Source organism: Sciurus vulgaris, assembly GCF_902686455.1.
Source record: "Sciurus vulgaris genome assembly, chromosome: 2".
NCBI classification, from domain to species: domain Eukaryota; kingdom Metazoa; phylum Chordata; class Mammalia; order Rodentia; family Sciuridae; genus Sciurus; species Sciurus vulgaris.
In genome coordinates this window covers 134,424,305-134,451,435 of record NC_136462.1, presented here as the reverse complement: position 1 = coordinate 134,451,435, position 27,131 = coordinate 134,424,305, and the positions used below count along the sequence as shown (strand labels likewise).

At 39.3% G+C, this 27,131-nt stretch overlaps 2 protein-coding genes and 1 long non-coding RNA gene across 6 annotated transcripts in view; 1 reads left to right on the top strand and 2 right to left on the bottom strand.

The window, feature by feature from the left end:
• Positions 1 to 352: 352 nt before the first annotated feature.
• Positions 353 to 11,836, bottom strand: SNRPA1 (small nuclear ribonucleoprotein polypeptide A'). 2 transcript variants are annotated; one of them, XM_079122290.1, is made up of 10 exons: positions 11,683 to 11,836; positions 9,893 to 10,040; positions 8,803 to 8,881; positions 8,150 to 8,197; positions 5,582 to 5,628; positions 5,249 to 5,351; positions 4,572 to 4,651; positions 4,101 to 4,176; positions 3,184 to 3,277; positions 353 to 584 (listed from the first exon to the last, which is right to left on the bottom strand). In XM_079122290.1, exons 1-10 carry the CDS (start codon positions 11,762 to 11,764, stop codon positions 526 to 528), a joined length of 816 nt encoding a protein of 271 aa, XP_078978416.1. In that variant the 5' UTR covers positions 11,765 to 11,836; the 3' UTR covers positions 353 to 525. The 2 variants fall into 2 exon arrangements, with proteins under 2 accessions (XP_078978416.1, XP_078978417.1); XM_079122291.1 differs by lacking the exon at positions 8,150 to 8,197 and having other exon boundaries at positions 360 to 584; positions 11,683 to 11,834.
• Positions 11,837 to 12,562: 726 nt separating this feature from the next.
• Positions 12,563 to 24,816, top strand: LOC306650513. Of its 2 annotated transcripts, XR_013760942.1 has the most exons (3): positions 12,563 to 12,702; positions 20,177 to 20,273; positions 21,647 to 24,816. It is a non-coding gene; the product is annotated as an uncharacterized lncRNA (long non-coding RNA). The 2 variants fall into 2 exon arrangements; XR_013760943.1 differs by having other exon boundaries at positions 20,177 to 24,816.
• PCSK6 (proprotein convertase subtilisin/kexin type 6) overlaps positions 24,472 to 27,131 on the bottom strand; it is a 176,992-nt gene continuing 174,332 nt past the window's right edge. For both annotated transcript variants that reach the window (XM_079121928.1, XM_079121927.1), the window contains one exon: positions 24,472 to 25,964. In XM_079121928.1, coding sequence (XP_078978054.1) covers positions 25,867 to 25,964 — 98 coding nt within the window. In that variant the 3' untranslated portion in view covers positions 24,472 to 25,866. The remainder of the gene's footprint in view (positions 25,965 to 27,131) is intronic.

Genomic DNA, 27,131 nt, shown 5'->3' with positions numbered 1-27,131 from the left:
CCCCTACTGATGTACTACAGGTTGAAAGATGCTGCCCTCTGTCATACCCCATTATCCAACAAATAGAAGTCACAGTGTCCTCTATAGTATTTCAAATCAATTTATTAATCTGTATTATGTTTGCATATAGGTTTAACTGAAAAGGTCAAAGAATGCTGATTTGTTTGAATCCTAAAGCCTGGATGCCTTTAGGAAAAATCTGAAAGTAAACATTTCACAGATGATGGGGATGCCTACCTAGAAACACCATCCTCCTGAACTTCCAACTTAAACCTATCCTTACACCTCAGTACAAATATACCACAATGACAAGCAACTTGGCAGCACAGCGAGTGGCCTTTATTTTTTACCATTTGTAGAAAACTGACAGACTTCAAAATTTATATTATAAAATTATCAGCAGCAATTTAAAACATTTCAAGATGATGAGATTCCACTTTGCTGACACAAATAAGGCTGTTATTCCATGTTCAAAAAGTAAGATCTGTCCCAAGGGAGCCTATTAGTAGATATCCACCACCCTGCTCAGGACCCATTTGTGACTGTGTCTTCTTCCATCTCTTCTTCACCATCATCAGTGGGCCCTGAGGGTGGGGGTGGGGGGGGCAGAAAAAAAAAAAGAAAAGAAGTCATGTCAGTTTTAGAGAACCTGTTAGCTTAGTAGGTGAGTGCCCATTCTGTGGCTACCGTATACCAGGCACTGGACTAGGTACAAAAAGACCCAGAACAGGCCGTTTCTGGGGAGCTTACAGTCCTGGGTCAAACTGTCTTTGGCAGGTACTGAAAGGTATAATCAATTTCCAAGGAAAAGGGGTCACAAAGGTGTTTTGTTTTTACTAAAGTCAAAACCATTGCTTCATATTGTAGTTGATGATTAATTCATTTTTTTTGTGAAAGCAAAAAGGTTATATACCTGTGCTTTAAACTCTTGGACTACAATGGGCAAAGAAACTAGAAATACTCAAAAAGCATTTGGGTATCCACTACTTGCTAGATAGTGGAAATCGTCAATGACTTTACTGTCTCTAAATAAGGGAATATGGCAAAAACAGCCACTTGTTAACAATATAAGGCAGATTTTTTTGGTCAATATATTCTGAAAAAGGAAATAATGTTTATGTCTATTGCTTCTACAGCTGGGTCCAAATATCAGATTTCTAGATGTAAAACTACAAAGAAGGAATGCCTTTGTTAGGGCTACTTGGAAACCTGGGACCACTGAGCTCTAGCAAATGGAGCAATGGAGCACCATTCTTGATGTCTGAACCTCTTCCCTACTGTGCTTTTGATTACACTTTAAATCCTGATATCCTAAGATTCAATCAAAACATCCCAGGTGGGGAGCAAATTAATGCAGTAACTGTTACACTACAGTCACAATAAATTTTCTGGCACTGGACTGAACCCAGAGGTGCTTCACTGAGCCACATCCCCAGTCCTTTTCAAGACAGTGTCTTGCTAAGTTGCTAAGGCTGGCCTCTGACTTACAATTCTCCTGTCTCACTCAGCCTCTTGTCCCCCAAGACAATAAGCAGTTTTGATACTTCCCAATCTGTCACGACCGAAGTTCAAAAGGCTCAATAGATTTCTACCATACATCACACAGCCCAAAGTGCCTGGGTGGTTCCGTCAGGTCATCAGGCCACATCCTCCCCATGATGTGAGCCTCATTCACTCTGGCCTTTCTCAGTCAAGTGTACTTTTCTACCACAGGATTCTGGCAGGATAGTCTCCTCTGCCTAGATGTCCTCCTGCCTTTGTCTAGTTCAGCAGTTCTTAAACTTTTTAGGGTGAGAACCTATTTTTTTGTTTATATCACATTTTTTGATAGATATCAGAAATTAAAACAATTTTAAAGAAAAGGAGAAATATTTCAATACTCTTTGCAGATAATTATGGATATTCTTTTTAGATAACATGATAAAACTAGACAAGGGTTAGTTTCTTCTTAAAATTTTTTATTGTTTATTTTTTGGTTGAACCCAGGGGTGTTTAACCAGAGTCACATCCTCAGTCCTTTTTTATATTCTTTAGAGACAGGGTCTCACTGAGTTGCTTAGGGCCTCTCTAAGTTACTGAGGCTGGCTTTGAACTTGTGATCCTCCTGCCTTAGCCTCCTGAGCCATGGGGATTATAGGTGTGTGCCACTGTGCCTGGCTTCTTTCTTTTTTTTTTTAATTTTGAGAAGGGTCTTGCTAAATTGCCTAGGCTGGCCTCAAACCTGCAAGTCTCCTGTCTCAGCCTTCTGAGTAGCTGGGATTACAGGTGTGGGCAAGGCCTGGTTCACCCAACAACCTCTAAAGGCTGGTACTATTATTACCTCTGATTTAAAGATGAAGAAATATACTTGAAAATACTTGCCCAAGGATATAGCTGGTGAGGCTAAGACTTAAGACTCAGGCTACTGGGCTCTAGGATCTGTGTTCCTAACTGCTACATGATAAGACAGCCATGCCACCTAATGACAGGGATCCATTCTGAGAACTTTATAGCAGGGTGATTTTGTTGCTATGTGAACCAGAAGACCACAAAGAGTATACTTGCAAATCTAGATGGTATCACTTATTACATACCCATGCTATGTGACATAGCCTATTGCTCCTAGGCTAGAAACCCATACAACATATTACTGTTCTGAATACTGTAGGCAACTTTAATGCAAAGGTTAAGTATTTGTGTTATTGATACATAGAAAGGGTACAGTAAAAATATTAAGCATAGGAGTTTTTCAGCTCTATTATAATCTTATGGGACTACTGCTTTGTATGCAGTGTCCACTGACCAAAACATTATTTGATGCATGATTATACATATGGGTAAAAGTTCACATAATTACCTCTAGAGTTTGGTCCACTCCATGTTATAAAATAATGTTTTTATGTTGACTTTTATACACCCTTATTCTCTATCTCATAGTTCTATGGCTTAATTTTTTTTTTTTTTAATTAATGATACTGGGAATTGAATCCAGATGTGCTTTACACTGAGTTACTTCCCCAGCCTTTTAATTTTTATTATTATTAGTAAATTCCATCCTCTTGGCTCAGCCTTCTGAGCTGGGATTCCAGGGCCCCCGGCTTAACTTTCTTCTGGCATTCTTTGATCATAGCACCTGAGCTGTCTGGTAACCATTATGGATATAATACTATTTGGGAACATGAAGACAGAGCACCATTCCCTGACCTGATCTGCGCTCTCTTCCAGGTATCTGACCAGACTGCAGCAACCCCTTTAGCCTCTCCACTTCAGCCAGAGTTGACGCATTTGCTATGGCATTCTAGAAGACATAGGAAAACAGAGATGGACAATTAGTTGCAACAAAGTACCAACTACCCAGAAAATATGTACAGAAATTCACAACATCTTTTCATATAGAATATTACATAGTTCTGTTAGGGGAAGAATTTTACTGGCACACTGAAATCATCAGTGAAAAGACAGGCCTTCTTCTACGAGAACAAATAATAATTCCACATATCCTAAAATTTAAGCTAAACACCTACCTGGTTATATTACTGGAGGCTTTAGGAGGCTGTTTTATAAAATTAGGATTTTCATTGAGTATTCAATAGGATTTGTTAGAAAATCTTTTTGTACTGGGGATTGAACCCAGGGGCACTCAACCACTGAGTCATATCCCCAGTCCTTTTTTGGATTTTATTTAGAGGTAGGGTCTCACTGAGTTTCTTAGGGCCTCACTAAGTTGCTGAGGCTGGCTTTGAACTCAAGATCCTCCTGTCTCAGCTTCCCGAGCTGCTGAGATTACAGGTGTGTGCTACCGCACCTGGCAACAAATCTTTGAAAGCAAAAATTAAGGCAAACCTTGGTAACTATTAAGCATATCAAGGTAATTAGCTATTTAAAAATTATAAATGCATCCAGGGAAAATGAGAAAGACAGATAGATGCCTCCACTTTGATTGGCTGATGAAATTAATTCAGGTCAAATGATAACTTTCAGTTAGTTTTTCCTCAACTGAAATATAGCTGAATTCTAAAAACTACAGAATCTGCAGCATTCAGAACTTGGTTCATGATACCATTATGTGTCCTAACCCCATTTCAGCTCTCTTCATTCCTAGAATTCCCAAACAGTATTACCTTGATTGCTTCTACATCCCCTGGAGACGGCCCACCTTTCTTTTTGTCAGTTGGCAAACCAGCACCTGGATTAAAACTTGGGAGGGAAGAACATAATTGTTAAATTCTGCTCAATGAAAGTTGCTTCTCTTTTACTTTCAAAGGTTTTTGAAAGTAATTCAACCAGTGTAGTATCTTATCTTTGTTAACAAACTGATACAAGAACTCTCTCCTTCAGAAACACCTCCCAATTAATCTTCCTATAGAGAAAACAGAATATACAATATTTCACATTAAGACTGCAAACTGAAATATATTCTCGGCTAACCTGTTAATTTCATATGATGTATAGACCATGGACGGCCATAAACTATCAGCACTCAAATTTAATACCATATTAATCACAGTTTTTGGCTTAAGTTTGAAGGAGGTCAACTGCCAGATAGTGTTTCTGAAGGTGAAGTTGAGTTAAGTTGGATATCCGTATCTTACGTTTTGCTTCTCCTGGCAATATCCTTTGCAAGCTGTGCACCCCGTTTGCCCTTGAACATTTTCTCTGCTTCCTGACGCTCCTACAGCAACACCACACACAGAGTTAATGGAAATAGGAATACCACATGCATTTAGATGCATTCCTCAGAAAACACGGAAGCCAACTCTCCTGAAATACTCTGGGCTGGCAAAAATACCAAAAAGCCAATTTCATATGAAAAGGAGATAGTGGTCTTCCCTTCTAGTGAAGCTCCCTGAAGAAAGCTTCTTCTCCTCCTTTCAAGGAGGAGTTCCCAAGGAATCAGGAGAGGGGAGGAAAGCAAAAACAAAACCATTTCCAATAAGGGGTAAGTGATTCTAACAGTCAGAGTTGCTCAAAAAAAATCAAAATCTTATTGGGAATGTATTTAATCAGATAATCAATGGTGTGGTTCTAACATTTTGCCAACTTTGAAACAGCCAATGTTAACTTTGAAACAGCCAATGTTAAGATAAAGAGTGTTAATTAAAAGTCCTACCACACGAGGAAAAAAATCTGACTTAACATTTTCTTTCCCATATTTTAAATCGCAAACTAATGGTAAATTATACTCAATTAGGCAATTTAAAAGGTCAGTAACAAAAGTATAAAGAAGAACATAAAACTCTATAATGACTTACAATCAAAGAATACTTACTTTTAGTTTTACTTTCTGAAAATCCAGCACTCTGACTTGTGGAACTTTATAAATCACATATAGTCTATAATGCTTCTTATTTGTTACTGGATTTCTTAGAATGCTACAAGAAAAAGAACAACATACTACCAATCTTGTTCACAGGCTAGCATTTAAGAGATCCATTTGAACAGTGTAATTAATCCATAAATTAAGGAAAAGCACACTATTCCTTTCATTAAGGAAACATCTGTTATTTGTTTTTAAAAGGTACTTTTTACTGACTGCTTTGAGGTCAAAGTGCAATTTTATGTACTTCATTAGTTTTGTCATTACAACAAATAATTTCCATACCTTAGATAAGTCAGTGATTTAAGAGATGCCAAAGGGTCCAGATCACCCTGTAAAAATAAGGGCCACAGTTAAGAACACTGATACTATATTGTCTATTTTGATATTTTGAAATGCAGAGTATCTTTGGAGAAAGTATTCATATTGTTTTTTTATTTCTTACTACCCCAGTATTTAACCCAAAACTGGCACATCTCAAATGCTTAAATACTTTCTACTAATAATTTAAGCTTCTTAAAATCTTGGCATTAACAACTCTGTCAACAGCAGAAGACACACACAAAAAATTGATTTCCTATGACAGTTGCAAAGGGCTACTGAGCAATTTTTCAGAAAAGAAAGCAATGCTAAAGCAATGCTAAAGATGTAATTTTGGATAAGCAATTTACCCAGGGAATCTCAATCCAGAATTTTGGTGTAATGTGGTCTTTTTTTGCAAGTACCTCCCAAGTGCCTGGGAACAACATATTGTTTTGAGAAAAGGCACCTTTATCCTAGGCCTCCCCAAATCTCTTCAAATAATTTTTCATAAAGTGAACAGAAGAGTTAAAAAACAAACAAAACTCCCACCAAATTATGGGAAGAAGGCAGGATAGTTTTTGAATCTGCCCAAATTGTCCCATAAACCATAATGGAACAAGGACAAAACAACCAAAAACTTATTGTTAATAGCGATAACCAAAGTAGATGACAAGATATTTTCCATGAATCCTACAACAGAAATAAGTAGAGGGGCTGGAGTTGTGGCTCAGTGGAGATAAGCACTTGCCTAGAACGTGTGGGGCACTGAGTTCGAACCCCAGAACCACATTAAAAAAACTAAATAAACAAAATAAAGGTACAGAGTCCATCTACAACTAAAAACATTAAAAAAAAAAAAAAAAAAGTAGAAACAACTACTTGAAAGCTTTTAAGACTTGCTTGGTGACACCATTTCTGTAGAAACGGAAGACAAAGAAGCATCTGTTATACCAGAGAATTCCAAAACAACTAACAGGTACTCAGTTTGAGAGCATCAGTCCAAGAATCTGCACATTCCAATAATGAGTACAGGTCTAATAGGGTTACAGCAATTTAGGCCCTTGAACACTAACCAGAAATTGTGTCCCTTCCAGATAAAAGCCTTACACTGAGGAAAAAACTGCTATAAACAGACCTAAATTTAGTACACAGGGCTGCCAAGAGGGACAATGAAAAGAAGTACCGATAAAAGCAGGGGAGTGCTTACTTTAGTAGCAAATATACTATAATCGGAAGGATACAGGGATTAGCATGGTCCTGTGCAAAAATGATACACAAATTCGGGAAGAGGTCCATATTAAAACAAGAAACCAACTCCAACTTCCAAAGCAACAGGAACAGAGCCAGTTCTCAGAAAGCAAGCATTCATCTTTACTTCAAATACACCACCAGAGAGAGCTCTTGAGCTTGATACTGGCATAGCACCATTGAAGATGATCCAAAAAGAAACACAGAACACGGTTTGTTAAATACACACTAACATAATGATGACGTATTGATGGGTTTTAAAAAGAATAAATATATAACAAGCTACAGAACTGCTGAGATGTTTTTAGTCACTATACTGTATTGTTTGAGAGGTATACAAAAACTATGATTGACAGAAATCCAGGCAGATAATCAAATCCCCTATCAATGATGTGAGAGTTGAACACACCCTTTTCAGTAACTCATAAGAACAGCAGTCTTTATCTTTGCAATAACTTCAAATACAACTGTAACTTCTAAAACAGCATTTCCTATGAACATGCACTCTGGGCTAAGTACCTCAAGGTTTGGAAAGAACGTGACCTCAAGCCAGTCCTTTCCTACTTCTGGAGTCAAGCACCCCTTTGAAAATCTGAAAGATGCTATGGACCCCTTTGACACTGTCCACCAGGAATGGAACATACAGCTCATTCTAAACAATCAGGAAAATAGAGAAGGGAGATAAAATCTTAGTAATCCAAAATCAAACTATATAATATAGATTTAAATATTCAGTGTTAAAGTGGAAAATTCAGGTTATCAAACAGGGTAACTCAATATGAACTTTTTTGTTAAAAATTAAACATTTAGAGCAGATTTTTTTAAAAATTATTTTTTGTGATATTAGAGATTGAACCCACGGTGCTCTACCACTGAACTATATCCTCAGATCTTTTTATTTATTTTGAGCCTGACCTTGAACATGTGATCATCCTGCCTCAGTCTACTGAGATGCTGGGATTATAGGTGTGCACCACCCCATCCAGCCAGAATGGAAATTTTGAGGGCATAAAAATAGGCCAAAATAATCGTTATCTATATAGTAAATCTGAAACTTGCCCTTGATCTCATGACAAAATTAGTTGCAGGTAGATTGCTCATCTAATTTGAAGAGCAAAGTAATAAAATTTCTAGGATAGACTCATCCAACAACATTTAATATTTAATGCATGTCAGATATGCAATTTAAAATTTTCTAGAAGCCACATTAAAATAGAAAAACAGGAGAGACTAATGAATAATATATTATTTTACCTATTATCCAAAACACTATAATTTCAACATCAGTATAAGAAAACTTACTAAGCTGGGAGTGGTGGAGCATGCCTGTAATCCCAGTGGTTCAGGAGGCTGAGGAAGGAGGATCAAAAAAGTTCGAAGCCAGCTTTAGCAAAAGTGAGGTGCTAAGCAACTCAGGGAGACCCTGTCTCTAAATAAAGTACAAAATAGGGCTGGAGATGTGGCTCAGTGGTCAAGTACCCCTGTATGTTCTCTTCTTTTTTAGTACTGTCTTTTGAAATCTGGCATGTATTTTACCTTTTTGCACGTCTCAATTCAAAGTATTCACTTGCAGTTATTGGTACCACATCAAACACTGCAATACTAGCAATAAAAACTGACATATTAGACTACACTCAATTAGGAACTTTTCCATCAGGATACCTTAATAGAATCAAAAGGAAAACCAGAATGGGAAAAGGTATTTGTAACATTTACAACCCAGAAGGTTTGTTTAGTGTGTATGAGGCTCTGGTTTCACTCCCTAGAACAGTAGCAACAAAAAAGGCACCACACAAAAACAGAATAACCCCAAAAGGTCCAGATTCTGAAATAATTAAGAAAAAGATGTAAGGAAAAAAAAAAAAATAATAATTTTTTTTTTTTCATGTAGTGTAAAAAAATTTGTAATGCCTTTAACCCTTTCCCCCAAATACATTCTCCCCCATTCAACTTACCAGTTCCACAAGACTATTGTTGGTGAGAATGAGTTCTGTCAGACAGGGCAGAGCCTGATCAAGTCCTTCACCTATACGGCTAAAATAAAAACAGAAAAGCTCTTATTAAAAGTGAAAATTAGGGCTGGGGATATAGCTCAGTTGGTAGAGTGCTTGCCTTGCAAGCATAAGGCCCTGGGTTCAATCTCCAGCACCGCAAAAAAAAAAAAAAAAAAAAAAAAAAAAAAAAAAAAAAAAAAAAAAAAAAAAAGGAAAATTAAGTGAACTAACAATTTCATACCTGTTTTGCTCAGAGGTTCTCAGATGTCAAAGTTGGAACAATCTTAGAAATACTTCTGTCATACCCTATCTCACAGAAGAGAAGTGAAACACAAAGAAGCCCTGTCTGAGGTCATAAGACCAGTGATGGAAACAGGAAGATTTTGGAACTTGAGCCTCCTAAGTCCTCTTTCCACTAAAATACTGTGTAGAAGAACCTAAAAAAAGGTGAGACTTCCAGGTAGAATAAACTATTTAGCTTACTTCATAACTATTTTTTTTTTTTTTTTTTGGTTCAGAAAGCATGGAAATACTAGTGACTGCATTTGCAGCTCAGGTACAAGACATATAACCATCCATAAAGGAATGGTTAACCCATGAGAACTATTTCTAGCTAAAAACCCCCAACTCATCACTTAGTACTTCTTTATAAAGACATTATTTTTTTTCCAATAAAATTTTTGCATAGAGCTGATGAAGGGAGGGTCAAAAAAAGATCTAAATTTTAGTAAGTTTCATTTTAGAAATCAGTTGTAAAGAAAAACAAATAGAAGGTATGAGGTACAGATAATCAGTGAAAAACATAACAATTTTATATATTCTTTTAATATATTCCTCTGATAACAGAGCAGCATGTTGGAAGATTGTGAATATACAAAAATAAAAGATTTCTGAACAGATGCAAACAAGACTAGACCACTGCCAAAATAATCTCTGGAAAAAGTGCTACTAATTTCTCATTATGAAGAAACATGTAGGTTTAACTGGCATTGTATGTATTACAACTTTTTCAGGGCACACCAAAACATTTACTCTCTTAACAGACACTTACCATATTCTGTTGTTGTTGACTAATAATGTCTTCAGTCTTCTTAGCAAAGGAAAACCATCCAACTTCCTGATCTCATTGTCAGAAAAATCAATAGCATCAAACTGGTCTAAGGTAGCGCCTAGATTTTCAATGACTGGAATTTTATATCCTATAAAACAGAGGGGGAAGGAACCACACAAGATGTTATTAATGTAATTTAAAAGTCCCTTAAAACAGTAGCAGTAGTTCATGGTAATTTGACTCAAAACTTTAAATTATTCAGGAAATATCTACCTATCCCCTATGCCATGTCAAACACTGTGCAAGTACTGAAAATAAATGACAAAAAGTCCTAAGTCCCCAGTGCCCTGAAACTTACAATCTGGCAGTGGACTTGAAGATGCTGACAACGAGGACAAGAGTAATGATAATGGGGATATTTACTACAGGTAATCTTGGTAACAATGTTCATAAGAATATTTACAAGGTGTTTCACACTGTTCTTAGGTCTTGGAGCTAATTAAGCAATAAAAGAGGAACTGACACTTTGAGCTGCTAATTGTCAATGCCCAAGCCTTACTCAGACTTTGGGAACCACAATTCTCAACATCTTGTATCCCCACAGGCCATATTCATAGAACTCATCCACACATCGTCATGATGTGACAATTTCCCCTTCACCACCTCCAGCTCCAACAGAGTTCAAAATCCACAGTTTATACACAACTGGTAAACTGCAGTGTGAATAATTCACTCAATTACTGATTTGTGTAATTTGGGCATAATTACTGAAGTGGATGCTAAATGAAGAAAGAAACACAAACAAGGTTAAAGTACACAGTCAAGAGCTGTAAAGACTGTATCAAAGTAAGTACTGCACCAAACTCAAATTGCAAGAACTTCAAATAGTGCCAACAGAGTGAAAGTGTTGAGATGCTCTTGAATTTGACCTTTTTTTGAGATTAATTTATCTCTTTTGTGGGAATTGAACCACCAAGACACATTCTCACTCTCACTAAGTTTCTGAGGGTCTCATTAAGTTGCCAAGGCTGGCATTGAACTTGCTATCCTCCTGTCTCAGTCTCCCAAGTGTCTGGGATTACAGATATTTGCCACCGTGTCCACTAGAAACTTAAACAAAATAAAAAGAACTGGGATCTCCCAGAGGTCAGCAAGGAATCGTGGTACAAAGTAGAGAGAGCAGCAGTGGCACTCTGAGACCTTGATTGCCTCAGGTCATGATCACACATTCTTATCCCAGAGAAGTTGGTCTTTACCACCTTTCCGAGACTCTGGAATTACAGGCATGCACCACTGCGCTCTTTACGCCCTTTCTAAAACCGTATCCTGAAAAGCGAAGTAGTTAGCTGCACTCCCGTTTTCTTTTTTCTTTTTTTTTTTTTTAACTAAACTTCTTTCCTCCCCAAAATATCATTAACATATCTACATCCACAATATCTACTAACTATTTGCTAAGAACCAACACGGTCACCCAGCACTAGTTAAGCCATTAACAAGTCTATTTTCCTGGCTGTAAAACAGCTCACATTGCGGACCAGGCCAGGCAAGGCTTAACAGAGTATGGATCAGGAAGTAATTAAAACGGTCACGTCTGTGAGTAGGAGCGGGACAACAGAAGGCTCTCAGGAGCCTAACGGGAAGATCGTCTGGGAAGATCGTCTCGCAACAACGGCTTGGGTTCATATGCAGGATCGCAGGCCAAGCTCTAGCCACCGCGCACGCGGCCAGACACGGACCTCAAGGCCGCGCGCTGAGGCCCGGGGACAGCCCGCCCGCTGCTCCGGACTCACCCCGGAGGTCCAGCTCGCGGTCCCGTACGGCATTGGTGTACTGCGCCGCCTGTTCGATCAGCTCCGCCGTTAGCTTCACCATCCTGCTGTCTCCCGTTTCCTTTCCGCTGCCGCACGCCCGCAGATGCCCGCCAGCGAGACGTCCCAGCGTGCACCGCGCCCCGCCGCCAGGCAGCACCAGTCGCAGCCGCCTCGTGTGCGCGCAGCTCGACCTCCAGGCTGAAGCAATCGAAAGAGCCACATCCCTGCCTCGTCTCCCCGCGGCTAGGCTTCTTGCTTAATTAAGTTCTTGGCGCGGGGTTTGAGAACGTCTCTGCTTCTGGGTTCTTTGCTGGGACGTATCTGGAGTCTGAAGGGCTCCTGATGTCTAGCATTTGCGTCTAAAAGTTGAGCAAAAAGTGGAAACACCCAAGTGGATTTTTTTATACATCAGTGCAGCTTGAGGTGGGAGGGAAAGCTGTCTGTCTTCTCTGCATGTCGGAGGGTCGAGGACCGGTAGGAGTTAGCGAATGGTCCGGGACTTCAAATTCCTGACTTGGGCTTGGGTTGTGGACCTCTGGCTGCAACGTGAGGACCGAGGCCGGGTCACACGTTTCGGGCAGGCCGCTGAGACCGCCCACCGCCCCGCAGACCCGACCTGGCGCACCTGGCACGCTCGGGTTTGCGGGTGGACCCGCAGTCTGTAGACTTTTAAACCTTCATTCTGAAGTATGACACCAGGAAAGTGCGCATGACAGAAGTCTGCCACGTAACGGATGAACACACCTGCGTAGCCGCCACGAGTGTCCAAAAAAAGAACACCATTCTACGCTATTCTGAAAGCCTTATCTGTTCCCAAAGGCAACCGCGAACCCAACATACACATAAGCTGATTTGCTTTTACTATAAATAGAATCATGAAGTATGTTTTTGATTGTTTTGTTTTGACTCTTTCTTTGAGTATTATGTCTGGAATCCATCCAAGTCGAATACAGAGAAGGATGGTTTTATTTCACTGCTGTAAAGAATATATATCATACTGTAAGTATTCTTCTGTTGATGGACATTAGTGTTGTTTCCAATTTGGTGCTATTCTGAATAATGCTACTATGAATTTTCTGATACGTGGATCTAATGCACTTGTGCATGAGTTTCTCCCTGCATGGAACTGTTGGGACATAGAGTATGGTAGCCCCAACAGGCAAAGCTTAATAGTTATGCTAGGAGGCTGAAATAATTTACACACTCTAGTGATGTGTAAGGGTTTTTATGGCGTCCAACTTCAGCCTCATTGGCATTGCCAGTCTATAATTTTCACTAAAATTCTCAGAATCACTTTCTGATATTGGCTGCACAGAAGTACAGTACTATTGCTTTAATTTGCTTTTCTCTATATCTAATGAAGGCTGAAAATCTTGTGTGTACATTTTTGTTCTGATATATTCTTTTATCAGGTGACAATCCAAGTTTCTTGCCCATTATTTTCTTACTTTTTTGTGAATTTAAAAAAAATTCTAGATATGAACACACTCAGTGGCTTGCTTTTTCTCTCAATGATATTTGATGATTAGAAGTTTCTAACTTTTTTTAAAATTTATTTTTATTGTAAACAAATGGGATACATGTTGTTTCCCTGTACATGAAGTAAAGGCATACCATTTGTGTAATCATACATTTACATAGGGTAATGGTGTTTGATTCATTCTGTTACTTTCTCCTTCCCCCCTACCCCTCCCACCCCTCTTTTCCCTCTATACAGTCCCTCCTTCCTCCATTCTTGCCCCTCTCCCACCCCCCATTATGTGTCATCATCCGCTTATCAGCAAGATCATTAGTCCTTTGGTTTTCTGAGATTGGCTTATCTCACTTAGCATGATATTTTCCAATTTCATCCATTTGCCTGCAAATGCCATAATTTTATTATTCTTTATGGCAGAGTAATATTCCATTTTATATATATATCACAATTTCTTTATTCATTTATCAGTCGAAGGACATCTAGGTTGATTCCACAATCTGGCTATTGTGAATTGAGCAGCTATGAACACTGATGTGGCTGCATCTCTGTAGTATGCTGATTTTAAGTCCTTTGGGTATAGGCCAAGGAGTGGGATAGCTGGGTCAAATGGTGGGTCCATTCCAAGTTTTCTGAGGAATCTCCACACTGTTTTCCAGAGTGGCTGCACTAATTTGCAGCCCCATCAGCAATGTATGAGTGTACCTTTTTCCCCACATCCTCGCCAACACCTATTGTTGCTTGTATTCTTGATAATCGCCATTCTAATTGGGGTGAGATGGAATCTTAAGGTATTTCTGATTTGCATTTCTTTTATTACTACAGATGTTGAACATTTTTTCATATATCTGTTGATTGCTTGTAGATCTTCTTCTGTGAAGTGTCTGTTCATTTCCTTAGCCATTTGTTGATTGGGTTATTTGTATTCTTGGTGTAGAGTTTTTTGAGTTCTTTATATATTCTGGAAATTAGTGCTCTATCTGAAGTATGAGTGGCAAAGATATTCTCCCACTCTGTATGCTCTCTCTTCGCATTGCTGATAGTTTCCTTTGCTGAGAGAAAGCTATTTAGTTTGAATCTATCCCAGTTGTTGATTCTTGCTTTTATTTCTTGTAGTATGGGAGTCCTGTTAAGGAAGTCTGATCCTAAGCCAACAAGTTGAAGATTTGGACCTACTTTTTCTTCTATAAGATGCAGGGTCTCTGGTCTGATTTCAAGGTCCTTGATCCATTGTGAGTTGATTTTTGTGCAGGGTGAGAGATAGGGGTTTAGTTTCATTCTATTGCATATGGATTTCCAGTTTTCCCAGCACCATTTGTTGAAAAGACTATCTTTTCTCCATTGCATATTTTTGGCACCTTTGTCTAGTATGAGAAAATTGTATTTATTTGGGTTTGTGTCCGTGTCTTCTATTCTGTACCATTGATCTACCTGTCTATTTTGGTGCCAATACCATGCCGTTTTTGTTACTATCGCTTTGTAGTAGAGTTGAAGTTCTGGTATTGCGATACCCCCTGCTTCGCTCTTTCTACTGAGGATTGCTTTAGCTATTCTGGGTTTTTTATTCTTCCAGATGAATTTCATGATTGCTTGCTCTATTTCTGTAAGGCACGTCATTGGAATTTTAATTGGAATTGATTGTATCTGTATAGCACTTTTGGTAGTATGGCCATTTTGACAATATTAATTCTGCCTATCCAAGAACATGGAAGATCTTTCCATCTTCTAAGGTCTTCCTCAATTTCTTTCTTCAATGTTTTGTAGTTTTCATTGTAGAGATCTTTTACCTCTTTGGTTAGATTGATTCCCAAGTATTTTATTTTTTTTTTGAGGCTATTGCAAATGGAGTTGTTTTCCTCATTTCCCTTTCAGATGTTTCATCGCTTGTGTATAAAAATGCTTTAGATTTATGTGTGTTGATTTTATAGCTTGCTATTTTGCTGAATTCATTGATGAGGTCTAGAATTTTTCTGGAGGAGTTTTTTAGATCCTCTAAATATAGAATCATGTCATCAGCAAATAGTGACAGCTTAAGTTCCTCTTTTCCTATTCGTATCCCTTTGATTTCTTTAGTCTAATTGCTCTGGCTAGTATTTCGAGGACAATGTTGAATAGAAGTGGTGAAAGAGGATATCCCTGTCTTGTTCCTGTTTTTAAAGGGAATGCTTTCAGTAGTTTCTAACTTTTATGTAGTTTAATTTATCAGTTCCTTTAGGGTTAGTGAATTGTGTATGTAAACATGGTTGCCTTTAAGAAATCTTCCCTTATCTCAACACATTTTTCTGTTATCTACTAAAGGATTGTTTTATCTTTCCCATTTAGGGTTCAAATCCACTTGGAGTTGATTATTTTTGAACTTTTTATTTAAGTATGGTATACAAACAAAAGATACAAACTGTACACAACCAAGCAATGGACATTGCCACATTTGAGAAACCCTTCTCTTGTTACCAAGGGTAAACATTATCCCGACATGCTGTATAGATTGGTTTCACCTAGTTTTGTATTTATGCAAATTAAATTGTACCTTGTGTATCTTCTTCTTGACATTGTTTGTATGCAGATATAGTTCTGTTATTCTCATTGTTATGTAGTATTTCATTGTGTAAATATTCCACACTTTATCCATTTTGTTGATGAGCATTTTGGTATTTCCATTTTGGAGTTATTAGAGTGTACTTATGAACAGTACAATATATATTTTTAAGGTAACACATATACTAAATTTATATCGCAGAATGGAATTGCAGGGTGATGGGGTTTACTTTGGTTCAGCTTAAGAAGATGCTATTAGCTTTCCAAAGTGGGTGTGGTGATTTAAACCCCTTGCTAACTTTTGGCATTGTCTGTCTTAATTTTAGACATTCTGATAGTAGTATTGTGTGGTGGTTTTAATTGTGTTTCTCTGATTACTACTAGAGTTGAGAACTTTTTTTTTACATATTTATTGTCCTTTAGTGAAGTCTGTTTAGACATTTTGTCCTTTTTTTCGTCCTATTTGGGTATCTTTTTTTTTTTTTTTTCCTTGTAGGAGCTCTATAAGCCTTTTGGATGTTAGTGCATAAGAATCCTTTTGAGATAAGTGAGTAGTGAATAACCTCCCTACTCTGTGGCTCATCTTTTCATTTTTAGTGGTGTCCCTTCATGAATATTAGGTGCTATGTTAATAGATTTATGAACTTTTCCCTATATGGCTAATTTTTTTGAGGGGGGTTACCAGGGATTGAACCCAGCTATCCCCAGCCATTTTTTATTTTGAGTCAGGGTCTTGCTAAGTTGTTTAGGGCCTTGCTAAGTTGCCGAGGCTGGCTTTGAATGTGTAATTCTCCTGCCTCAGCCTCCCGGGCCGCTGGGATTACAGGTGTGTACCACTGCTCTTGTCTATATATGGCTAATTTTTGTTTACATTTTGTTTTGTGGGACTGGATATTGAAACCAGGGTCTGGCACATGCTAGATATTTCATGTGCTCTATCACAGCTATAGCTCCAGCTCCAATTAATTTTTTTTTTAATGTTCTTTAAGATGTCTTTAACTATCTTCAAATTGTGAATATTTTCTTTTAAAAGCTTGATTGTTTCAACTTTCACATTCGGATCTGCAGTCAGCCTGGAATCAATTTTTGTGTATACTCCAATGTAGGGATTAAGGTATGTTTTTTTCCCATGTGGGTATTCAGTTGATCCAGTACTATTTATAGAAAAAGCCATCCTTCCTTCACTGCTTTGTAGTCACTCATGTCATAAATCAGTTATGCATACGTGAGGTTCTACCTCTGCAATTTTTTTTTTTTTTTTGCGGTGCTGGGAATTGAACCCAGGGCGTTGTAGCTCTACCAACTGAGCTACATCCCCAGCGGTTCTGCCTCTGGACTAGATGTTTTCTTCCTAGTTTTGTTCAGTCAACTGTCCTTGCATAATATCATAGTTTTATAAGCTTTATATTTTTAAAATGGGAGACTTTTATGACTTTATATCATAAAAGCTTCCACTTTTTCTCAGATTACCTTGGTTATTATTGTCCTTTGCGCTTTTTGCCATTTTCAATTTAATATAAAATTTAGATACTCTTATACCTTAAAAAATAACCGTTGCTTTAATTAATTTATTTATTTTTTCAATTCAGAAGGAAGCTTTAATGATTATAAATATGTATGCATTTAAGAACAGAGATCCAAAATATGTGAAACAAAAAATTAGCAAAATTGAAAGGAGAAACAAGACAATATGATAATAGTTGGAAATTTTAACACTCCACTACTGACAATGGATAGAACAACTGTACAGAAAGCCAGCAAAGATATAGAAGACTTTAATAACAGTATAAACCAACATGATTTAACAGATATCCACAAATATTCCAACCAACATCAGAATACACATTCTTTTCAAAGACACATGAAGGGTTCTCTGGGATAGACCACATTCTAGACAATAAAACCAATAATATATTTTAAAGGGTTTGAACAATACAAAGTATATTCCTGGACTACGTGGAATTAACTTAGAAGCCAACAGCAGAATGAAATTTGGAAACTCCAAAAATATTTGGAAATTAAACAATGTATGTTTTAATAATTCAGATAAAAGAAAAATAACCTAATAAATAAGAAAATACTTTAAAGTGAACTAGTATGAAATGTCACACATCAAAATTTATGGAATGCTTCTAAAGCAACAGGAGGAGGAAAAATTTATGACTTTAAATGCCTAAATGGGAAAGTGCCTGCTTATGTACACAGCCCTGGGTTTGATTCCCAGAAGCAGCAGCACCAACATACACACACACAGAGTAAAAAAAAAAAAAAGAAGGATAAGGGAATACTATGAAATTTATGCCAACAAATTAAACAACTTTGATAAAACAGTCAAATCTATGAAAGAGTAAAAAACACTGAAACTAATGCCAAGCCAAACCAAGTATGGAGGTGCATGCCTATAATATTAGGTAATCAAAAGCCTGAGGCAGTGGGATCATAGGTTGAGGCCAATCTGGGAAATTTAGTAAGACCCTGTCTCAAAATAAAATAAAAAGAGATGGATATGTAGCTCAGTTACAGAACACCTGCTTACCATGAGTGAAGACTTGGATTTAATTCCCAGTACCACCAAACAAACAAAAACAAAAATTTAATGCAAGAAGAAATAAAATATTTTTCCTTTTATAATTAGTGCATTATAGTTTTACATAATTATGGGGATAAATTGTACATATTTTTTAATGCATATAACATTATTTACTTCATTTAAATCCACAGTGCTACCCTCTTTCCTCCCCTCCTTCTTTCCCCTGATCCTCTTCCTCCTATTAGTCTTCCATATATTAATTTATTTTTAAAATTCGTGCATTATAGTCATACATAAAAGTGGAACTCATCGTGGTGCATACATACATGCACATAGGATGATTTGGTCACTTTCAATCTTCTGCTCCTTCCTTTTCCCGTCACTCCTCCCTCAGCCTGGATCTCTTTCCTCTACTACACTATTCTCCCTTCTATTTTTGTGAGATCCCCTTTTAAAAAATTTCTTATTTCTATCTAACTTTTGCAAATGAGAGAAAATATTTGAACCTTCACTTTCTGATTCTGGCTTATTTCACTTAGGGTAATTTTCTGCAGTTCCATCTATTTACCATCAATTGACATAATTTCATTCTTCTTCAAGGCTGAGTTTAATTTCATTGTGTGTGTGTGTGTGTGTGTGTGTGTGTGTGTGTGTGTATACACACATATATAAAACCATCTTTATCTGCTGATGGACACCTAGGCTCATTCCCCAACTTGATTATTGTGAATTGCACTGCCATAAACATTGTTATGCATATGTCACTATAGTACACTGACTGTAGTTCTTTTGGATAAATTCCCATGAGTGGGATGGTTGGGTCATAAGGTGTGTCCATTCCTAGTCTTTTGAGGAATCTCCACACTGCTTTCTAAAGTAGTTGTACTAATTTTCATTCTCAAAAACAATGCATAAGTGTAATTTTTCCCCTATAGCCTTGCCAGTCTTCATAGTTATTTGTATTCTTTTTTAAAATTTATTTTTATTGTAAACAAATGGGATACATGTTTCTCTGTACATGAAGTAAAGGCATACCATTTATGTAATCATACATTTACATAGGGTAATGGTGTTTGATTCATTCTGTTATTTTTCCCTTCCCCCCACCCCTCCCACCCCTCTTTTCCCTCTATACAGTCCCTCCTTCCTCCATTCTTGCCCCCCTCTCACCCCCATTATGTGTCATCATCTGCTTATCAGCGAGATCATTTGTCCTTTGGTTTTTCGAGATTGGCTTATCTTACTTAGCATGATATTTTCCAATTTCATCCATTTGCCTGCAAATGCCATAATTTTACTATTCTTTATGGCTGAGTAGTATTCCATTGTATATATATACCACAGTATCCATTCATCAACTGAAGGACATCTAGGTTGATTCCACAATCTGGCTATTGTGAATTGAACAGCTATGAACACTGATGTGGCTGCATCTCTGTAGTATGCTGATTTTAAGTCCTTTGGGTATAGGCCAAGGAGTGGGATAGCTGGGTCAAATGGTGAACCCCTGCTTTAATTTTATTGTACTGGATCCAAAGATGAATCTGGAGATAATTGATAACTTTAAAATATTGAGTATGCCAATTCATGTACATGGTATAACTCTACATTTATTTAGGTCCTTTTTAATTTCAGTTTTTGGATAGACACCTTTTGGTCTTCTTTTTAAGTACATTTTTTTAGTTGTTAACATACCTTTATTTTATTCATTTATTTATATGTGGTGCTGAGAATCGAACCCAGTGTCTCACACATGTGAGGCAAGCGCTCTGCCACTGAGCCACAACCCCAGCAAGACTTTGGTGTCTTTGATAACATTTAGTTTATAATTTGAAGTTTTTGATGCTATTGTATTATATTGTTTTGTTTTGAGGATTGAACTCAGGGTGCTTTATCACTGAACTACATCCCTTGTCCTTTTTTTTTTGAAACAGGGTCTCACTAAGTTTCTGAGGGTCTTGCTAAGTTGCCTAGGCTGCTTTCAAACTTGTGATCCTCCTGCCTTAGCCTCCCAAGTGGCTGGGATTACAGGTGTGTGCCACCAATGCCTGGTTTGTAAAAATATATTTTGTTTAAAAATTTTAATTCCAGCATTTGTTTCTGTATAACAAATTGCAGTTGATTTTTATATTTTGGCATCCTATCCAGCAATCTTGTGAAATTCACTTTCATTTACATAGGTGCCACAAGAGGTGTTGATTAATACATGAAGATTGCCTTAATGCGTAGTTTAACAAATTAAAGCTATGTAATACTAAGGCTTGGCAGCTTAACTTCTGTCTAGAACCTTCACAAAATCCCTAATTGTGCTTTGGTCACATCAATGTTACAAATGCATTTGAAGAGCTGTTATCAACTTGCTTGTCTTTCTAAGGTAAGGGAAAAGAGGTATCCAGTTTATCTCTACTAAGCTCTTCACTTATTAATTCAAATAGTTTATAGCCATCTTTTTTATTTGTTTGTTTTTGGCACCTGGGATTGAACCCAGGGGTGCTTAACCGCTGGGCCACATTCCCAGCCCTTTTTTATATTTTTAATTTTGATACAGGGTCTTGATAAGTTGCTCAGGGCCTCACTAAATTGCGAGGCTGGGTTTGAATTAGTGATCATCCTGCCTCAGCCTCTGAGCCACTGGGATTATAGGTGTGCGCCACCATGCCCAGCCATTCTTTTGGATCTTAGGTAACTATGCCATTTGAGAATATTGATAGTTGAAACATCACATGTGCCCTATCTACAATTTTACAGGTCAATTTCTCATACAGATTTCATTTACACTGATTATTTTTACCTTGTTCACTGCCTTCTTCAGCACAATATTTGAAAAGTGGTGATAGTGAACATCCTAAAACCCTAAATCAAGTGGTCAAAGTTTATGTCACCAGCAGTGGGACAAATCAAAATTATGTAGCACCTGCTAATGAGAATAACAGAGTCATGTCTGTGAGATCCCGGTCAAAGACACATGAATAAAGACATGAGGAAACTTCAGACAAACACAAACTGAAGGTTTGTAGTTTTTAAGAAGTTCAAGGCCATTAGAGTCCAAGAAAGACAGGAACTCTTCCAGACTGAACATTAAAGGGACAGGACTAAATGCAAAGTGTGATTATAAGCTGGATTCTTTTGCTAAGTGCATCTTCGGGCCAGCTACAAGGAGTAGAATCCAGTCAGTGGGTAAGATGGTAGAAACAGCATTGATTTCTTGATTCTGATGACTATGTAGAAAATGTCTTTTTATAGGAAATATGCCTAGTGTTTGGGGGAACTTATAGGGTATCATTTCATAAACTTACTCTCAAATTTTTCAGGAACGTATTTTTTTAATATTATATTTGCAACTTCTCTATAATTTTGCTTTGTGTTTCAAATTATTAGTACAATCCAACTTCGCTTAATTGCAGGGAGGGCCACCAGGTGGAGTCCTTGGACCAAGAGCTGATTGATTTACTTGGCTCTTCTGCTGGGTTAAAAAAGGCAAGGTAAGGAGGAGGGAGAGTATTTTTTCACTTTGAAAAGGGGAAAAAGGAGGAAGTTAAATGAGCTTCCCTGGCTTCAGCACACAAATAAAGACAGAAATCAAACCACAGGCAGTTTCATTCGTTTTAGAGTATCTCTATGATGTTGCAAACAATTTTCTTTTTTGATTCCATTTCTTTTGGCCAGGTTTCTCAACTTCAGCACTAGTGATATTTTGGGATGCCCAATTCTTTGTTATGGGGGCTGTCCTATGCAATGCAAGATGTTAACCAGCATCCCTGGCCTCAACCCACGTGATGTGTTACAGTACTCCAGTTGTTAAAAATGTTTCTGGACATTGCCAGAGCTTCCCTGGAAGACAAAAATCATTCCTGGTTGAGAACTACTGTTATTTGCAATAAGATGTTCTCTGCTCTGGGCACTTTGGTTCTTGTAGCCTATAGCCCTTACAGCGTGGCTAAGAGGTGTCTGGTCACACTTAGATTAGCTGGTCCATAGTGGTGGTGGGGCTTTGCATGGTGGGACTGAACTCCAGAGCCTGAGAAGGGTGCTCAGTTCTAAACTATTCAAAGGTGCTTTTCTATGCACAGATAAGTGACAGAGCAGAGCTTAGGCTATCAGGAAAGACCTAGACAACCAACCAGGATGAATAAAGACTTGGGTTCACAGAAGAAAAAGCAAAGTTGAAGGCCAATGCCAGGAATGTAAACTTGTGCTTTCCTCAGTAGCCAGTGTGCAGTTCCTTCTGCCTGGGCAGAACCTTAAAAAGCTGGAGAACAGCCATGGTATATTACTTTCCAGCACACTACATGATAGGACATTAAAATGTTCCTTTGTACTTCCCACCTCCTTTCCTTTCCATCTTCTTTGTTAAACTTCCACCCATCAGCTGTTCTTACCTACCTCGCATACCCCAGGTTTCAGGCAAGGTGCTCTCAGCCCCATTACCAACAATGTTATAATGCAGTGGATGGTGGTCTCCCTAAGTTCAAGGGCACTCCACTCCTGGACACATTTAGACTTTTTGCCCTTAACTTTTTAAAGTTGTGTTCACTCACCTTCACCTTAAAGTTGCATGTTATATAAAAAGTGCAGTTATCTCAAGTCCTTTGAAAACAGGACATAATGTCAGCAGTAGCCTGGGAGGGATGGGATGTGCATTGCCAAAGAATCTGGGGATAAATTCTGAAAAATGTCACCCCCTAGAGATAATCCTAGTTTAAAAAATGCATTGTGCTATGTTTGGTCAGTTGTAGAGTGGTACCCCTCCTGCACAGAACCAACCTCCTCCCTTGGCACAGGTATGGCAGCAGCTTTGCCAGTGTGTGGCCCAAGGCAAGTGACTTCACCTCTGTGAGCCAGTGTCCTTGTCTGTGAAATGACAAATTGAGTACATGACTCAAGATCCTGCCCCAACTGAATTTAGATAATCCTCACCTTGAGGTTGGACCATTTATAAATAGGCATCAAGTGTGGTCAGGTCATTTTAATGAGGTGGCATTTAGTCATTAGGACTTTATCCCTAGCTTCTCAACTCTCCCCTTGGGACATCTGGCCTGGCCACTACAATGAGGACAGGTGATACTGAGCCTGCCTGGTTGGCATCTTGTAGTTGGTATCTTCTGGGAAATAGAAAGGGGGGTTTTTTTTTTTTTTTTTTTTTTTTTTTTTTCTTTTTATTAAATTCACCAAACCATCAGAGCATAAGTTCTCAGTGGACACAAATTTCAATTCCAGGTTTTAGTGGCTCAAATGGCACCGTGCATCAGGGATATTTAGCAAGTTGCTAATTTTAATTCAGTATCAGTCTCATGGGAGAGACAGAATATGGATATTTTCCCAGTACTGGCTCTGGTATCCCAAATGTACTCATTCACTCCTTCCTTGTTTCATGTCGGCAACTCTGGTCAATTTGTGATTGTGGTAGATAGCTCTTGTACTGTGTGACCTTTCTGAGAGGGGCACATTGCTCCCTACTTTGGCAAAGCACTCTCTACAGCCACATTCTGCTGCATAAGCCTGTCCTTGGGGCCACCACTGATACACTGGTGACCACCAATATAAATCAGGCTAACTAAGAGTCTTGTTCCAAGGGGAAAAGAGAGCCAAGAAGTAGACCTAGAGTCTGTTCAAGGGACTGGACATGTGCCAGTTTCACTTGGAAGCTGGTTAATGATATTGTCATTTGTCCCATCAACTGGAGGAGCAGGTTTTAGAGAGAGAGGGAAGGGCACTGCTGCAGTACAAACAGGGTTCAGTTGTGCTGGTTCAGAGTTCCCAAGGTCTGTTCACATCATTCCCTGAAATTCTGAATCAATCCTGGATTCCTGAAACAATGCCTCATCACCGGCTTTTGCTTTTTCCTGAGTTGTAACTGGTGCCTTTTATCTGAAGTTAAAGAATTCTAACAAGTACAAGCTTCTGACCTTACAGAGGCCATGGTAAAAATCCCCACTGGCACATAACCCCTGGGTTCTCAGTCATGGAACAAGAGACAAGCTGTAACTTAAATAAATCATGCTTGCTAACTATAGGTGATGAGGTCAGTCTGGGATGTAAAGGACTCCCTTTGACAAATGGAAGGTGACCACCTATCTGGGGAGACTCTAGCTGCGCCACCCAACCAGGCTTTGGTTGCATAAAGAGAGTCTCTTTGCTAAAGGACAGCTGGCAGAGATCCTCCATTATTTCCTTATGTCAAGACTTGCATGTGATAACGTCAAGTAGATCCAGGAACCACAAAGCAATATCTATTTCACAGGCTGGTCAGCCCTCAAGTTTAATGTTTTATGTCTTAAAAAGAAATACAGGCTCTTATTCCAGGAGATGTTAACTCTTTTATTAATTTAGGGTTAACATTGCATTTGCTTCATTGATTTCTTTTTCAGAGTTGTGGATTCAATAGATAATAGCTGGGTTCTTGCCAGCTCACAGGTGACAAGGGAAACGTAGTCAAAGAGGGGAGCAGGACAATATGGAGAGAGACAAGGTTGAAAAAATTTAAGGCAAATGTTATTCCCATATTAAAGGGAATTGATCAAGCAGATCTGTGTACTTCAATGAAAATATATGAAATATTTGTCAAAATAATTAACATCGGTAAAAATTAGAACACGTAGCTTATAAAATGCCTACACAGATTTGGCAGAAATAAATCCAGCCGTGTCACGTAGGCTCATACTATACAGACACAGGAGCGTCCACCTTGAGAGCAAGTCTCCTGAAGAGTTGAGGCCGTGCCAGGCATATTTTAAAAGCAAGTCCATAAAATGGGAAGGAATGGATGATTAATGATTTGTGGGCTAGGTTTACATTTTATTAAGTGGAATTGCTTGGTCATTGGGGTGTCTTTTGGCTGGCCCTGGAATGCCTCCTTGGGACCTTCCTCCAAAGGCTCTGCATCAGGTAGAGTGATCATTCGGGCCCAGGAACTCCTAGAGACACAGGCAGAACACAGTCACAGGACAGCTGGGCTCACTCAGAGAACACTGCAGAGAGAGGAAGAGTCTTCTGATCTGGGTTTGGTGTAGGACTTTCTAAGCTGCTGTGGCAGTTTCAAAAGGAGCTGACTATGTAGATTCCATCTCCAGTGGTCATACATTTTATGCCTATCTTATTTACAGTCTGACCAAACCGTCCCCCAGGTTGTGCCATGGCAGGTGATGTGTAAGTACGTGGCTGGGCTCTTCATCACGTGTGAGGACAGCCCAGGGTCCTGCCAGAGGGCTAGTGAGATTTACTACAGAGCCACACAAAAGCAAGGGAGGGAGAGCGATGCATGATGCCAAGCGTCTTTCCTTTCTGCTTTGGTCTCAAAGATTCAGTAAACTTAGGGTCCTAGAAGCTGCTTTGAAGCTGGAGCTGTGGATTCTTGTAATTCATTTTGTTCCCATTTTGAGTTTTCCAGAAGACTGTAGCCAGCGAGCAGAGTTTCAGAGGGTATCCTTGTTTCAGGAGCATGTCCTTAAGGGCCACCACCCACCTGGTTCAGGTACCTAAAGATGCTAAGGGAGGATCTGGCTCCTGGGGAGATAAAACTGTCAGATGCAGAGCACTGCCCTTGCAACAGGTTCTGGTCAACAGTGTAGAGGAAGGTGGATGGATGGACAGGAGAGGCCCTGCACTCTGTGGGCAGCTGGTACCCCTACCCAGCCAGGAGGCACGTGCGGCAGCAGAACTGTATGAAGAGCTTCCGTTCGCAGAGCCGGTTGGATTTCACCATCTCGCAGAAGGTCTCATCAGCTGGGGCCCCGCATCAGGAAAGGAAAAGAAGGGAAAGTCAGACCTTGGGACCAGTTAGGATCGTTTCAACAGTTCTGTGTTTGCTGGGCACTGATGGTGCACCACATGAGGGACTCCTCCTGCCATGAGCTTCACTGAATAAGTCTAGTGTGGCAGAGGTGGCATCTGGTGTGTACAGGCTCTTGCTGAGTCTAAGTTCATGAGGGGAACAGGCAGGATAGGGTGGGGGACATGGGGGACCGCCAGTTTAGGCCAGTGGGGCCTTTGGTGCACAAGTGAACCTGTCTTTCTGGACAATCGTGCTGGTGGGAGGCTTAAGAAGCATCATCTGTGGCAAGCAGGAGGGAGGCAGGAATGCAGACTGCTGCCATAGTCCAGGGGATACTCCAAATGGGGAGGCATGAGATGGGAGGAAGAGAGACATCAGAGGAGAAGGACAGGACTCAGTGATGGAAAAGCTGTGGGTGCCAGTCTCTGGCAGCTGCATTATCACTGTGATGCATTGTTATGAGTAGGATCTGGGAGACCCTCCTGTGGCATCCTCACTTTCTTGGGCTGGATACATAACCTGAGCAGGTGACTTCCTAAACTGGAAGCTTCCTGGCCTTTGAAGGCCACAATTTTGCAAACCAAAAAAGTAATCCGCAAGGCAGGGAGGCAACTGTGTGTTCTGCAGGGCTCTCTGTGGGCTTCATGCTCTGGTGGTTGGGGCAGCACCACATACTTGCCCTGTCCCTTGGACACTCTGGAACTGGCAGCTCCCTTCCCTTGTGTGCCAGGATTTGGTGCCTAGAGCTACTACCTGCTCCTTGCTGAACCACAGCATCCTCCCTGCCATAGTGCATCTGTAAATGGCTCCTACACCAGACTTCCAGGACAGAGTCCTCTGCCAACCCTTCTTGCCTGGAATCCCCAAATTGGGCACCATCTTTGGTTCCCTTGTGAGTTTCTGTTTTCACAGCCTATCCTTGACTGTGGGTACCTGGAGAACAAGAGCTCTCCTGCAGCACAAATGTCAGACCTCCCTGTGCACAGGTGGGATTCCTGCTTCCCAGTAGGGGGCTAGCTCTGGGTTCCATCCTTCTAGTCCCAAGGCTGAGATTCTCCAGGACGCCTGGCTTTGACCAGCAAGGTGGGACCTCCCCCTCAAGGAAGCTGCCACACTCA

Bases quoted from the DNA above. Each gene is read 5' to 3' on its own strand.
- SNRPA1 (XM_079122290.1), bottom strand. From the start codon at position 11,764: ATGGTGAAGCTAACGGCGGAGCTGATCGAACAGGCGGCGCAGTACACC. The intron at 5,352-5,581 runs GTATGGAAATTA...TTTTTCTTGTAG, and splicing joins AAATCACTGACTTATCTAAG to CATTCTAAGAAATCCAGTAA. The intron at 585-3,183 runs GTCAGGGAATGG...CCCCACCCTCAG, and splicing joins TGGAAGAGAGCGCAGATCAG to GGCCCACTGATGATGGTGAA.